The 14,817-nt window shown below is 34.3% G+C and overlaps 1 protein-coding gene across 17 annotated transcripts in view; it reads left to right on the forward strand.

The window, feature by feature from the left end:
• KIF21A (kinesin family member 21A) overlaps nt 1-14,485 on the forward strand; it is a 147,857-nt gene extending 133,372 nt beyond the window's left edge. For all 17 annotated transcript variants that reach the window (XM_049102264.1, XM_025455596.3, XM_025455593.3 and 14 more), the window contains 6 exons: nt 859-1,039; nt 2,476-2,640; nt 4,823-4,940; nt 6,341-6,511; nt 7,351-7,550; nt 13,237-14,485. In XM_049102264.1, coding sequence (XP_048958221.1) covers nt 859-1,039; nt 2,476-2,640; nt 4,823-4,940; nt 6,341-6,511; nt 7,351-7,550; nt 13,237-13,330 — 929 coding nt within the window. In that variant the 3' untranslated portion in view covers nt 13,331-14,485. The remainder of the gene's footprint in view (nt 1-858; nt 1,040-2,475; nt 2,641-4,822; nt 4,941-6,340; nt 6,512-7,350; nt 7,551-13,236) is intronic.
• The last annotated feature ends 332 nt before the right edge of the window (nt 14,486-14,817 follow it).

Here is a 14,817-nt window from a genome sequence, read left to right on the forward strand (position 1 = left end):
TTACTGAGAAGATACATTTATAATACATTTAATACAGTACTACTGTACTATATTAAAAAATTTACATGTAAGTGGACCCATTCAAACCCATTGTTCAGGTGTCAACTGTAATGTAAAAGAAGTGATGGGGAGTAGGACTAGAAAGGTAGAAAGGAAGCATGTATAGGAATCTGGGGAGCTAATAAAAGTTTTTTAGGGACATTACAAGTTTAGTCAGCAAACAATTTATTGCTCATTGTATATAAGAAAGTATAACAGTCTAGCTAGAACTTAGGAATTGTGAATGGCAAGCCATTCTCTAATTAAAGAATCTACAGTGTGAAAATGTAATTTTCTAATTCAAATTAAATTTATCTCCAGAATAATTATATACTTGGCATGTCAGGAAAACAAAATAATTAGTTTATAATTATATTTTGTGGTCAAAAATAAAATCCATCAATCATTGACACCTGGAAAAGTCTGTGTGTTTATGAGTGTGGAGTACTGTGAGGAAGTAGGAGTGATCAAAACAGAATATTTTGAAGAAGCTGATATGAGAATGCCATTTTAAATTCAGGGGCAATTTAAAGCAAGACTCTTGTGATACGACTATTTCAAGATTTTATATAATTATATTTTTTAAATACCACATAATACATACACCAGACATCCCTGGCTTTCATCCAGTCCTTTTATGTACTTTGCCCTTGAACCTGATGCAGAGGGTCAAGGATAGAGGTAGGATGTCTGTTGCAGGTTATGGAATACTTTTTTTAAATTTCATTCTCATAGAAAGATTGTTTAAATGACTTTTATTGTTAAGAGAACCTAATCTAATTCATATTGACAGTATTTTCCTTTTCTTGTTTTTTGTAGATCGTACTTGTAAAGTATGGAATCTGGTGACTGGGCAAGAGATAATGTCATTGGGGGGTCATCCCAACAATGTCGTATCTGTTAAATACTGTAATTATACAAGTTTGGTCTTCACTGTGTCCACATCTTATATTAAGGTGTGGGATATCAGAGATTCAGCAAAGTGCATTCGAACTCTGACGTAAGTAATGTAAAGACAAATAGCATAAGGGGCAAATAGTTCCTATGTACTACATATATGAAAAGATAGGACTATGAATGTATTTTAATTTATTTATACCTGTCTGCTTCCAAAAGGATACTAAAGTAAGAATGTAGATAATATAAGGGGGGAAATCTATTGAGAAAATGTAATATAAAAACCTGGTATTAAACAGGAAGGAATAAATCATATTTGATTTGTGATTAAGTATACATTTCATATTTTCTCCCTCCTAAATACTAAGGTACCACATGTTCATAATATTTCTTACTTGATGTAGTTAATTACTTCAAATGAATACTACTCCTTGGAAAAATGGCTAAAATCACCATAGTAGATAGTTAAGAAGTACTTGTAACCTTTAATTTGCAGGTATTCAATAATTGAGAGGTTTTTGTTCGTTTTAGGACATAAACTGCTTTGGTGTGAGCACAAATTTCATAACTATAGGTTAGGTTGGACAATTGGAGGATGAGTTTGTTTTCTGTGTCATCGTATATCTCCTTATAGAGCAAATAATGATTCTTTTTTACTATAAGATCAATAAACTTTTACATAATTAAAATTGAGGTGAACTCTTGTTTTAAATAAGCAGAGGGAACATAGGAAAGGTTAAATTTTATCATTTGTAGAGTAGGAACTATTAACACAAGTGCTAATTTGTATTTTGAGAACTGCTAATTATTTACTGTACTGAGTACACATCTCTTGAGGGAAATTTTATAGAAAAAGGTTCACTGTATCTTAGAAGTCTGCCAGCCCAGCTGACTCACTAAAGTCAAATTTAAAAAGATTGATTATAACTTGGTATTTTAGAAGTTAGCTGAGAAAATGTTTCAAAATTTAAGAATGTATTTATCACTTAGAATTTATCTGAGGAAATAGAAATAAGTTATGTTTAAGTCTTTGGCACATGGTAAATACTCCATGTATGATTGGGTTTGAAAAATCTTCATGTTTTTAATTCAAAGGGCAATTCTTATGGACAAAAGGATATTGGAAGGCCTGGCCCTTGGGGGCCTTCTGGAAATTAGGAAAATGAATTACCTTTGTGGCACTGTATCATTTATTGGGTCTTTTTTTTTTTTTAATCTTTGACATCTAATCTTTCTTGAATGATATTCTGGTCATCCCTAACTCGGCCTGGAGTTCCTAGCATTATACTAGACTTACAAATTAAGAATTTTCAGCCTTATCATCTTGTTTTAGTCATTCATTTATTCACTTACCCATCAAATATGTTTATAAATGCCAACTATGTGTATGAGGTTCTGTGCTAGGTATGGTTCACATGGTGACCAGAGGACACAGAGCTTGTTGTTGTCTACAGCCAGTTTCCTAGGAATTTAAGGAACCATAAGGTGAATTCTTGTCCAGAAATGTGACTTTTTTTCCTTTGTTTTGTCTCTGTTAAGATCTTCGGGTCAAGTTACTCTTGGAGATGCCTGTTCTGCAAGTACCAGCCGGACAGTAGCTATTCCTTCTGGAGAAAACCAGATAAATCAAATTGCTCTAAACCCAACTGGCACTTTCCTATATGCAGCTTCTGGAAATGCTGTCAGAATGTGGGATCTTAAAAGGTAGAATTTTAAAGAAAATATATTTCTTGTATATGTATGGCAAATAGAATTTTTTAGATATTAGTAACATATTGGTGTATATGAGATCTAATTTTTATAACTCCAGAAGTTAATATAAAATCATAGGCTTTTCTATTTGGCCCTGTGCTCCTTAATGTCTTTTCTGTCCTCATGAGCAAACTCAAAATTTTCCTTTCTTTTACTCTCCATTGATAGAAAAAAGTATACAAAGGAAAATAGCCCCTCTTAATATTTGTCTACAGTTGTGTTGTTTCCTAGGAAGAGATCAAGATTCTCGTTCTAGTTTCACCAGGACCTTTGAAAGAGGTGGTTTTTGTTTGTTTGTTTGTTTTTTGGGCAGCCTCACTTAAACATCCTATATCTTAAACTTTTTAGTTTATAAATTAATATAATAACTTTGGGCATAAACTCTTATAGGGTTTTTGTGAATATAAAATATATAGAAAAGATGACATATCAAGAAGATAAAATGGGTAAAAAATGGTAAATTGAAATCTAAAGCATTACACCTTTGATTTGATTTTTGCCATGAAATACGAGCTTTTGCCCTTCAGTTGAGTGTTTATTTTAGCTTCTTTTCTAGTTCTTAAAATTTTGGCAGCAAAGGAATATTCATTTATTGGTTAAGTATTTTTTCAACATTGATTCTGGCCAGTACTGCACCAAGACTCTGGTAGGTGCTTGGAATAAAGACTAAGACAAGGTGGTGTCTACCTTCTTAGCACTCATGCTGTTAATGGAGGATAGTGGCCACAGGATACTGATGAAGGGATATTTTAAAAACTTAAATAACTATTTATAACTTGTAACATTTTAACACATGATAAGTATAATAAACGTAATTTATAGATACATTGATGAGAGAAAGAGAGAAGAAACACTGTCCTGAGTACTGTTTTAGAAATAGAATGTAGAAAATTGAACACACTGCTTGTTTAAGAAAATGAGAAAAGAGGTAAGTACTTGGTTTATTCTTGAAGATATTAAAACTTGACTCATAGAGCACTGTGGAGGAAGGTACTCAAAGTCATGACATGAGGCAGAAAAGATACCAGATTTTATTGATTGATTGATTGATTGATTGATTTAAAAGATTTTTATTTATTCATGAGACACACACACATAGATTGAGAGAGAGAGAGAGGGAAGGAGAGAGAGAGAGAGAGAGAGAGAGAGAGAGAGAGGCAGAGACACAGGCAGAGGGAGAAGCAGGTTTCCCACAAGGAGCCTGATATGGGACTCAATCCTGGATCCCAGGATCACACCCTAAGCCGAAGGCAGACTACTGAGCCACTCAGGTGTTCCCAGATACCAGCTTTTAAAAATCTTTATACTTTCTATTTTTGCTGAAAAGTTAGGTCCTTTGAAACCTGCTTGATTTCAGGAACATGATTAAATGTAGATTTTATCATAACAAAGTAAGAGAATAGTTTTCAAGAAACTAATATTCTATGTTAAATATATCTCTGTATTCCAGCAGCTCAATTGAGATAGGACTGTGAGACAAAGGTTCATTGTTAACCCCTGACAGCTAATATCACACATTTTTCTACCAGCTACCTATATATAAATATATATTTTTTCAATCTTTATAATAGCTGATAAAATGGACCATCTACTTTCTGACACACATATACACATATATGTGTGCATAGGTGTATGTGTGTATAAATGTGTATATGATGGGTGTACATATATGTGGATGTGTATATGTGAGAATATATGTGTTATAAAGTAATCTTACTTTTTCCATATTGTTATTGATTGTGTGCTATATAAGCAATAGCAGTTGTTTTAATCAAATTCAAAATTGGACCTTGGTCATATATTTATAACATGTTTGAACATTTAACAGATTTAGGTTTACCTGGACTTAGGTTGGATTTAAAATTAGTATCTAACAAGTTTTGTTGCCTTTTTGTTTACTGTTGAAATGACATTAGTCACTTTGGAATAACCTATTTGACACTTCAGTCATAGAATAGGTTAGTTTGGCTATTTTTTGATTCTGAATTTGAAGAGAGTTGCCTAGAGGTGGAGCTAAAATAAAAAAAAGAAAATTAATGAACAGTTTCATCAAAGAATGTAGATTATTTATGTGCTTAGCTCCAGCACATTAAGAAATATTTTCAAACAAAATTATTCTTCTTTCTTTTTAAAGGTTTCAGTCTACAGGAAAGTTAACAGGACACCTAGGCCCTGTTATGTGCCTTACTGTGGATCAGATTTCTAATGGACAAGATCTAATTGTCACTGGCTCCAAGGATCATTACATCAAAGTGTGTATGATAGAATTGTTGAATTATATTCTCCTATTTGATGATATTAAAGTATTCAGATGCACCTACAACCCTTTTCTCTTAATCAGTTTTCTTTTTTTCACTTCTGACCTTACCTTTTCTTCTTGATCTTGTCCTCACTCATAATTTCTGATTGTGTTGTCTTATTATTCAATCATGTATTCTCATTTTTCATAGACGATAATTTGGGAGGAATTTTAAAGATGTTTGGCTCAGTCATCCAGCTCTAATGCATAAGTATTACTGTCCCCATCTTTTATACTGAGTCTATTATGATCTTATGAAATTAGCAGGTAAGGGAAGATGTATAGTTTGGTTCTCGAAATGTTAAATTTGAGATACTAAGTAATAGAAGTCCTCTTCATGTCAGTGAGTAGGCCATTTGAAAGGCAAGTCTAGAGCTCATGCTCAAGTTATGACTAGACATGAAGGTTTGGGAGCCATTCAAATAGAGTCAGATGTTCAAGGAGTTGGAGTAGTTGACATGGCCAAAGGAGAGAGATGATGACAGGATTAAGCCTTAGGAATTCCTGTAAGAAGCAATTAGTAAAAAGAGAATACAGAAAGATAGGAAAAGAATAAATTTTGTTTTGAATCTGAGATTAAGAGATGAAAAATGGGTTGGTAACATGCAAACAGAATGATTAAAGGAAGATTTTGTGTGTGGTAGATTTGAGCATGTCTGCTTAAAAAACAGGCCCTGTGGAAAGGGAAAGTGTGAAGAAGGAAGTGGTAGTAATTGATGAAGTGGTAGGAACAGTTAGAAACACATCAGTGATGTGAACCTTGGGAAACAGTAAGCACACTTTAGCATCTGAAAAGAATGGAAGAGTAAGAGAATGTTTGAAGATTAAAGGAAACTTTTGAAATATAGGGAAAAGTCCAAAAAAACTTATTTTTGATCATGCTAGTAGCCTTTTCAGGAAATCACAAGGTCAACAGCTGAGAGATGAAGGCAACCTAGGAGAGCAGAGGTTTTGAATAGCAACTTTGGGAAGTTTGACATGGCCTACCACAATTGCAGAGCTATCTAATAGTGGCCAAATAACAGTCATATCATTTTTCTGACTTTCAAGTGGATTGATTTGTAGTCTTTTTACTATTGAACGTATCATTTGTACACTCCTACATGAAAATATGGGTTGCCTTTTTTAAAAGCCTACAGACACATAAGCGTGTGACATGTAAGCAAAAGTTGCATGAAAATAGTGTTCATCCTGAGTCATTTATACCAGGTTAATGGAGTTAATTTTGTAAAATATTGTAACAAAACAAGTCATATCTGGTTAATATATACACGTATGTGTTTCTGTGTGAACATGTATAGGTGTTTATTTGTAAGTTAAATAGGATGTCGTCTTTCTCTGTTTCTTTTTTAGATGTTTGATGTAACTGAAGGGGCTCTGGGAACTGTAAGTCCCACCCACAATTTTGAGCCCCCTCATTATGACGGCATCGAAGCACTAACCATACAAGGGGATAACTTATTTAGTGGGTCCAGAGATAATGGAATCAAGAAATGGGACTTAGCTCAAAAAGACCTTCTACAGGTAATGCAAAACCTTTCATGAGGTGGAATGGATACTTCAGAGCCACTAATAGTCTACAGAAGAACTTCAAAGAGTCTCCTAAAGAGTGTTTCATCTTCATCCACCAGAGTTACTAATTATAAGAAGGGCAACATTCAATATTTAATAATACCTTCTAGATAAGAATAGATGAAAACAAAATGAACGGGTAGCATGAATGTCAATAGAACAAACTTGGCAACAGATGAGTATATTGCATTCAGAGTCTTTTATACATATACATTCATGGTTGTCACTTTTGTATTATTCATATAAATATATTTATACTCAAATACAGTCGTATAGTTTGATCTTATAATTATTGTTATTATGTCATTATGAAATATATGTTAGCTCTAGTCTTCTACAAGAAGCCTTAGGCCTCCATGTTCCCTACCAAAGGTTGAAGGCAGTGATTTTATGAAGCATTCTTTATAGTTTATATACCAGGCTGTAGTTTTCAAACTTGTTGAATTAAATACATTTTGGAGAGAGGTGAGATACTTAACTGCCATGAAGAGAATGTGATGTGAAACATCCTTTATACTTTCTGGGTCTTTTAGGTTCTGTAAGATTTTTAACATTGTAACTCTTTAATATTGATAACAGTGATAAAAATTGAGGCAAATTGGGAAGCATATTGCAGATTTATTTCTTTAAATCACTAAGGATGATTGCATAGAAAATGATTTTTATAGTTCAGGCCATTCAGCGTTCCAAATGTTGTTTTGTCAACAAAAATGTTCATAACTTACTTTGGTGTGGAAATGTCACTTTGGAAGGCTCCTCTTAAGCTACTGATTTCTCTTTCTTTCTTTCAGCAAGTTCCAAATGCACATAAGGATTGGGTCTGTGCTCTAGGAGTGGTGCCAGGGCACCCAGTTTTGCTCAGTGGCTGCAGAGGGGGTATTTTGAAGCTTTGGAACATGGATACTTTTGTGCCAGTTGGAGAGATGAAGGGTCATGAGAGTCCTATTAATGCCATATGTGTTAATTCCACCCATATTTTTACTGCAGCCGAGTAAGTTTTTCCTGTGTGATTTTTCTCTGTATTGGTTGCTTGTGTTCAGAGTTAATAAATATACTATAAGTTGTAAATGTCTGGAAATGTAGAACATATGAAACTCTTATTACAGTGAATCTAATGTCTAAGATCTCTTATTTATATTTTCTGATGCGCACATTGGGCACTGAGTTTAATCCCCAGAATAAATGAGAGAATAGTGTTACTTCTGTATTAGCACTCTGCTTGTACTAGGAAGTTGGCTGCCAGGTCCTTCCCTGGTGATTTGAAGTTAAAAAATGATAATTTATAGGTGACTAATTTCTAAAGATTTTTTTTTCCAGAAAGACAACAAATTTGTCATTCTTCACATTTAGAATAAATCATTTAAAAAATCTCTTTGTTCCTCTTCTATCTCTCTTTAAAGTGCATTTGACAGTTGGTCAATGTAGGCTTAGGGACACTGACCTCTACATAGTTGAATATTCAGTTATAACTTTGATTCCCCAAAAAATAAGCTACTAATAGCTTACTGTTGACTGGAAGCCTTACCAATATATAGTCAATAAACACATATTTTGTAGTTATATTTTGTATTCTCACAATAAGGAACCTAGAGGAAAGAAAATGTTATTAAGAAAATCATAAGAGAAAATACATTTGCAGTGTGATGCTGTGTTTATCAAAAAAAAATCCACAGGAAAGTGAACTCTCATAGCTCAATCCTGTGTTGTTCAAGCATCAGCTGTATAAGTACATAATAATAGTATCTGTTTCCTCCCTCTTAGGGAGGCTGGATTGATGGATTCATTTGCTTATTTTTCCATTTATGATGAATCTCCAATATGTCAGGCCTGTTCCAGATTCTTGGAAATAGCAGTGAACAAAACAGATCAAATCACCAGTTTCATTCTAAGGAGAAGAAAATAAAATAAAATAAATAAGTAAAATATGTTACATTGTGATAGATGCTGTGGAGAAAAATAAAACAGGGGAAAGAGTATTGTGGGGAGGAGGTTACACAATAGAGTGGCTGGTGAAGGCCTCACTAAGGAAGTGACATTTAAGATGCTTGAAGGAAGGGGAGAGATGTGATCTTAAAAATAACATAATATGTATATAAGTACTTTGACAAGGAAAGCATATATATATATATATATATATATATATATATATATATATATATAAATTATCCAGGACATAGCAAGTTTCCAAGAGCATCCTGATTTCAGGCATTGGTCTCTTCAGATAAAATGTAATGTCTCATAAATATCTACCCTGAAAATCTTACTTTGTCATTTTCGCACTTAATTTAAGTAGAGCACCTTCTTGATTCATCTGTCCTAAATGCACAATTACTCTGACTTTATTTTGAAACCTCTGCTGTATTTCTGTAGTATCTCTTATTATTTGTGCTCTTTTCATTAAATCCCTCTTTTCACTTAGATTTACTTTCTCATATCTCTAATGTATTTTAAAGTGACTTATTTTGTGTTTTTTTCTAAGGTGCTTACCCTTGGTGCTTCATTGATGTTATTTCCAAGATGTATTATTTTCTTAAGACTCACCACTTTTCTTTATGCTCTTGGAAACTTGCTATGTTCTGGATAATTTACTGGAAATAACTTAATACCCTTCAAAGCTGTGGGACACTCAATATAAGACTCTTGAAGTATTGTATGTCACTGAGGTCTGGTGGGTGAAGTATGATGTTACTGTAACACCTTCCACGATATAGTCTTATTTTTGAAGAACTGAACTTTTTCTCAGGTTACCCATGGTGTACCATATGCAAATGTATTTACTATGTAACTTAAAAATCAGAAAAAAGGTCAATAAAAGCAGAAGGCCTGTTTTCAAATTAGTTCCACTTATTTATTTGTCAATTAACACACACTTATATAGTACTTAGTATTTGCCAGGCATTGTTCTAAGTGCTTTCTAGGCCTTAATTCTTTTATCTTCATAAGACCTCTAGAAGGTATACATTCTAATAATTATAAATAATCTCTGTTTTATAAGTGGGAAAAACAAGGCACTTTATAACTTAGTCTTTGTATAGTAATTCTTTCATAGCTAATATTTCTGGCTCTTTTGCAACTTATTTATTTATTTATAAATCCAGATCTGTAGCATTAATTGATTTTTTTTTCCTTATGATTATCGGTCTCATTTTTCTTGCCCTCTTGCTTTTTAGGATTTATTTATTTATTGAGAGAGAGAATGAGAGAGAATGAATGTGTGAGTGAGGGGTTTGTGGAGGGGCAGAGAGAGTCCTAAGCAGACTCCCATGTGGAGCCTGACATAGGGCTCAATCTCACGACCTCAGCTGAAATCAAGATTTGGATGCTTAACCAACTCAGGCACCCCTCATTTTTCCTACTTTTTTATGTCAAATAATATTTTACTGGATGTTGAACATGATATTGCTGTGTTTTGAGTATCTGGATTTTGTTGTATTTTTTAAAGAATTTTATTTTTATTGGAGAGGGAGAGGCAGAGGGTGAAGGAGAGAGAGAATCTTAAGCAGACTCCATGTCCAGGGTCAAGCTGGACATGACTGTAAGATCATGACTTGAACTGAAATTAATAGTCGGATGTTTAATCACCTGAGCCACCCAGGTGCCCCTGGATTTTGTTTTATTCTTTTAAAGAGTGTTGGACCTTAGGCAGTTAAGTTGCTTGTGGTTCAGCTTTACCTTTTTGAGACTGGTTTTTAATTCTTGGATTCCTACTGAATGCCCTGGGTGTTTGATAATATCTACTTACTGGTCAGAACTTAAATGGTTCATAGCTCTCTGTGGGCTCTGGGAATTATTCAACTTGCAGCTCACTAATAGTTGGTTTGTTTTGTTTTGTTTTTTGTTTTGTTTGCTGGCCTTATAATTTTACTTTACTCATGGGTAACTTAGCATTCAGTCAGAGACATTAGGGGCCTATATGTGGATTTATGGAATTCTTTCCCCATAGCTCCATAGTTCTTTCTGTATAGCTCTTTCTTCTTTACTTGATCCTGAAAATTCCCACTATCTCACGTTTTTATTTCTATCTCTTCAACTCAGTGGTTCTGTGGTTCTTTTCTGCCTGAGTTCCTCTTCCCTGTGCTGTAGTCTGGAAAGGACTTCCAGGGCAAGAGCCAGGGCTGTCCTGGAATTCACTTCTCTCCTTTTTCTCAGGGACTACAGCCTTGTACCCCCCATGGTCTAGTGTCTGAAAATAGTTGTTTTATATATTTTGTCAGGTTTTCACTTTGTTTACATAAAAAAACCTAACCTGGTGCAAGTTACTCTGTCATGACTAGTAGTAGAAGTTTGATCATTTCAGACTTAATATGTCTTAAACTGAACCGATCTTCCCAGGAAACCTGCTCATCCTACAGCCTTCTCCACATCAGTTGATGGCATCACTGTCTTCTCCGTTGCTCAGGCCAGAAACTTTCACTCTTTTTACACTCCGTATCCAGTCCATGAGCAAATCCTGTTGGTGTTCTACCTTTAAATTATATCTGGAATTTGATCACTTTTCACCATGTCTTCTGCTAATTCACTGATTCTAGCCTACCATTAGCTCTTGGATCTACTACAGTAGCCTCCTAGTAAACAAGGTACCTTGTCCTCATGTAGTCTATTCTCTACACAGAAGTCAGAGTAATCCATTTAAAACACAAGTCAGATCATATTCCTTCTCTATTCAAACTCTTGGAGTGGTCTTCTATTTTACCTACAATAGAGACTGTACTTGATGTGACCCTTTGATCATCTGTTATCTCTCTCACTTTACCTTCTAGTACCTTCCCGCTTGCTCCTTCTTTTACAATCCTCAATAACCTCTTTGCTCGTCCTTGAACACACCAACCTTGTTTCAGCCATAGGACATTTGCCCTGGCTGCTCCCTTTGCCCAGAATGCTTTGCCTTCAGAGATCCCAACTTTCTTCCAATGTTTTTCTTTCTCACCAAGGGTAACCTTGCCATTTTATTTAAAATTGTAACCCCTTCTATCACCTAGCACCCCAATCCCCTTTACCATGCTGTCTTTTCTTTTTCTATAATATGTATTACTTTCTGATAAACTTCATGATTTAATTATTTAATATGGTTTATTGTCTATCTCCTCTTGTTAGAATGTATGATCTACAATGGAAGAGAGTTTTGCTGTTTGTCTGTTTTTAAGTTGTCCCAAGCATCTGAATAGTGCCTGGAACATAGCAAGTTTTCAATAAGCATTTGTTGAGTGGGTAGTTGAATGAGTGAATGGGTAGATGAACAGGTAGATGAATGAACATAATCACCTTGCTGTTATCAGTGTACGTATGCTATGTGGGTTGGTGAGAAGATTATTTTCCCCCAGTTTTATTGAGATTAATTGACATACAGCATTGTATAAGTTTAAGGTGTACAGCATAATGATTTGACTTTTATATATTGTGAAATGATTACTACAGTAAGTTAACATCTATCATTTCATATAGATACAAAAAATAGAAAAAGAGGTTTTTTGTTTGCTTGTGATATTAACTCTTAGGGGAGAACAAAGATTACTGATTAGAAAGCCTAGGTCGTAAGCTCACTTCTGCCCTTTACTATGTTACATTGGACATATAACTAAACTCTCTTTCTCCTTGAAATGGACCGCATAATCTCTGAAGTGCCTCTTCACTATGAAATTCTGTGGAAACTCTTTCTTTTGGCTTTGAGTTTATTAGATAATTGGAGAAAAGTACCACTCCCTTAAAGCTATGAGAGACACAGTAAGAAATATGATGGTTTAATGACCACTCCCCAGTACCTCCATGCTGGGTGAACAAGAACAAGTTTTCTCGGAAGAACTTTGAATCTTCTATGTTTCATAATAGTGGAGGATCAGTCTACTTCTCAGTAGCCTCCTGCCTTTACTATGGGCTAATGCTGATTTCATCTGAGCATATCTCTTCCTGACTGTGGCCAGATTCAACAACCCCCTGGAATCCTTCCCCTGATCTCTCCTCTCTTCTCAGAAGCCTTACTATTACCTTACTCTGTGCCTGAAGATCTCTGACCAATGTTGTATCATGTGTTTTTTTTTTTTTTTTCAGATTTTATTTATTTATTCATGAGAGACACAGAGTAAGAGACAGGCAGAGAGACAGGCAGAGGGAGAAGCAGGCTCCATTCAGGGAGCCCAACGTGGGACTCGATCCCGGATTCCAGGATCAGGCCCTGGGCTGAAGGCAGCGCTAAACCGCTGAGCTGCCCTCAGCGGGCTGCCCTCATGTGTTGTTTTTTAAAAATAATGAGGGCAGATTCAGTGTAGTGATTAGGAGGTGGGGCCGTGGAACCAGACTGCCTAGTTTGAAATCTTGGTTCCATCACATACTTTGTGATATTGAGCAAATTACTTAACCTCTCTGGCTCTCAATTTGCTCATCAGTAAAAAGGGGATAATAGCATTATCTATCTTTATGATAAATTAAAGATAAGTGAATGTATTTATATTTGAAGGGCACGTAGTAACAATACCTGCCATACAGTCAGTAAGCTCTTGACAATATGAACTATTTTTAATATCATTATAATGGGTATCTGCTTGATATGCTTATGGGACAATGTATATTTTTGCTCATGTCTATTGAAGTCCTCTTCAGAAAATGTTTTCACAATAAATAATCCTAAGAACTATTTATCTTTCTGCCTCTTTTCACATGTTCATTTTTAATTTGTTTTGTAGTGATCGAACTGTGAGAATTTGGAAGGCTCGCAATTTGCAAGATGGCCAGATCTCTGACATAGGAGATCTGGGGGAGGATATTGCCAGTAATTAAACATGAATGAAGATAGTCATGAACTGAATACTGTGATAATACTCTGTATTTTCGTTATGAGTTGTTGCCCTGTATTTATTAGGCAAAAACTTATGAATGGGATTAACTGGAAAATATATCTGAATCCAACTGCTGAATATAAATGATATTCTAATAAAATTATATACTAGCCTGTGTGCTTAATTCTGCCAATACATATATATCCTTTCATTGGTATACTGCTTGATTCACACTTATTTTGTGGCTGGATTTTTGTGCCTAGCTAAAAAACACCTTAAAATTAAAAGTATTTGAATTATATATCTTCTTTTGTGACACCTGGGATACAACGTATTGGTTACTCGTCATATAATCTGTTCAGATGATTTGTATATTTAAACACGTTGGAGATGTTAGTCAGTTTGTGGTCCCTTTGTCTGGTATTTGTATGAGTCTATAGAAAGTTCCCAAATTTCAAAGCCCTTTTAATAAAATGCGAAAAAAATAAGGAGAATATTATTGATGATTTTTCATAAGATGGAATTGACCTTCATCTACTAACAAAGAACATTAAGCAGTTTGTGTTAAATATTGATGTTTACTTGTATTGACCAAAGTTTTGCAGCTGTGCTATATTCTGTGCTCAGGACTAAAATGCTGTTAAATTGTTTTATTAGTGCTGTGCATACATTCTGTGATGGGAAACGTTTTTGAGGTCCTAACAGAAGTCTATTTTGATCTATTTTCCTATGGAATTATTTCTATTACCACCTTTTGATTTCATTTTTATTTAAAAGTAGTATTTCCTTCCCCTTTTATCTAATTTTTTTATATGCTGCTAAATATATTTTAAATATACTATGTTTGCAAACCTAGGTAGTTATGATGAGAACTATATCATCTGAAGTGGGAAAAGCTATGTAAATAAGTAGATTGTAAAGAGAGATTGTCCTACATTGTAACTGTATGAATTTTTAAATGCTGTAGATTGGATTTTGCAAAAGGATGTATAATTTATCTGTCTGCTCAGAATATTAATTTGTAAATTCTGCAAGTTTAATTTTTATGTAGATGGTATAACATTTGAAAATATTGTCTTGTGATTTTTTTCCCCCTGAGTATATTTGCTTGTAAATGAAAGCTTAGTGAGGGCGTCAATAAACGTGTTGCTCTGAATTGTTTTCATTCTCCTGTTCTTTTTCTAATTGTATGAAAATAGTGTTTGTAAAACTTTGTTTTGTCTGTGTGTGATATAAGGAATGGCATTTTTTTGTTGTTGTTTCCAGTACTTCATAAGCATTCCTGTTTTTGCTCACTAGACATGAAATATTCTTGAAAAGTTTGAATTATAATGTAATCTTGATGAACCAAGGAAACTCACTATGTAAGGAATTAAAACTATATAACTTAGGCATTTGAACATAGATAATGAAACAAAAGTTATTCCCACAAATGTTAGGACGATAGTGACTGGTTATTGAAGAAGAAATAGAAGGGTGGAGACTGGC

This window comes from Canis lupus, chromosome 27, assembly GCF_003254725.2.
Source record: "Canis lupus dingo isolate Sandy chromosome 27, ASM325472v2, whole genome shotgun sequence".
Taxonomy (NCBI): domain Eukaryota; kingdom Metazoa; phylum Chordata; class Mammalia; order Carnivora; family Canidae; genus Canis; species Canis lupus.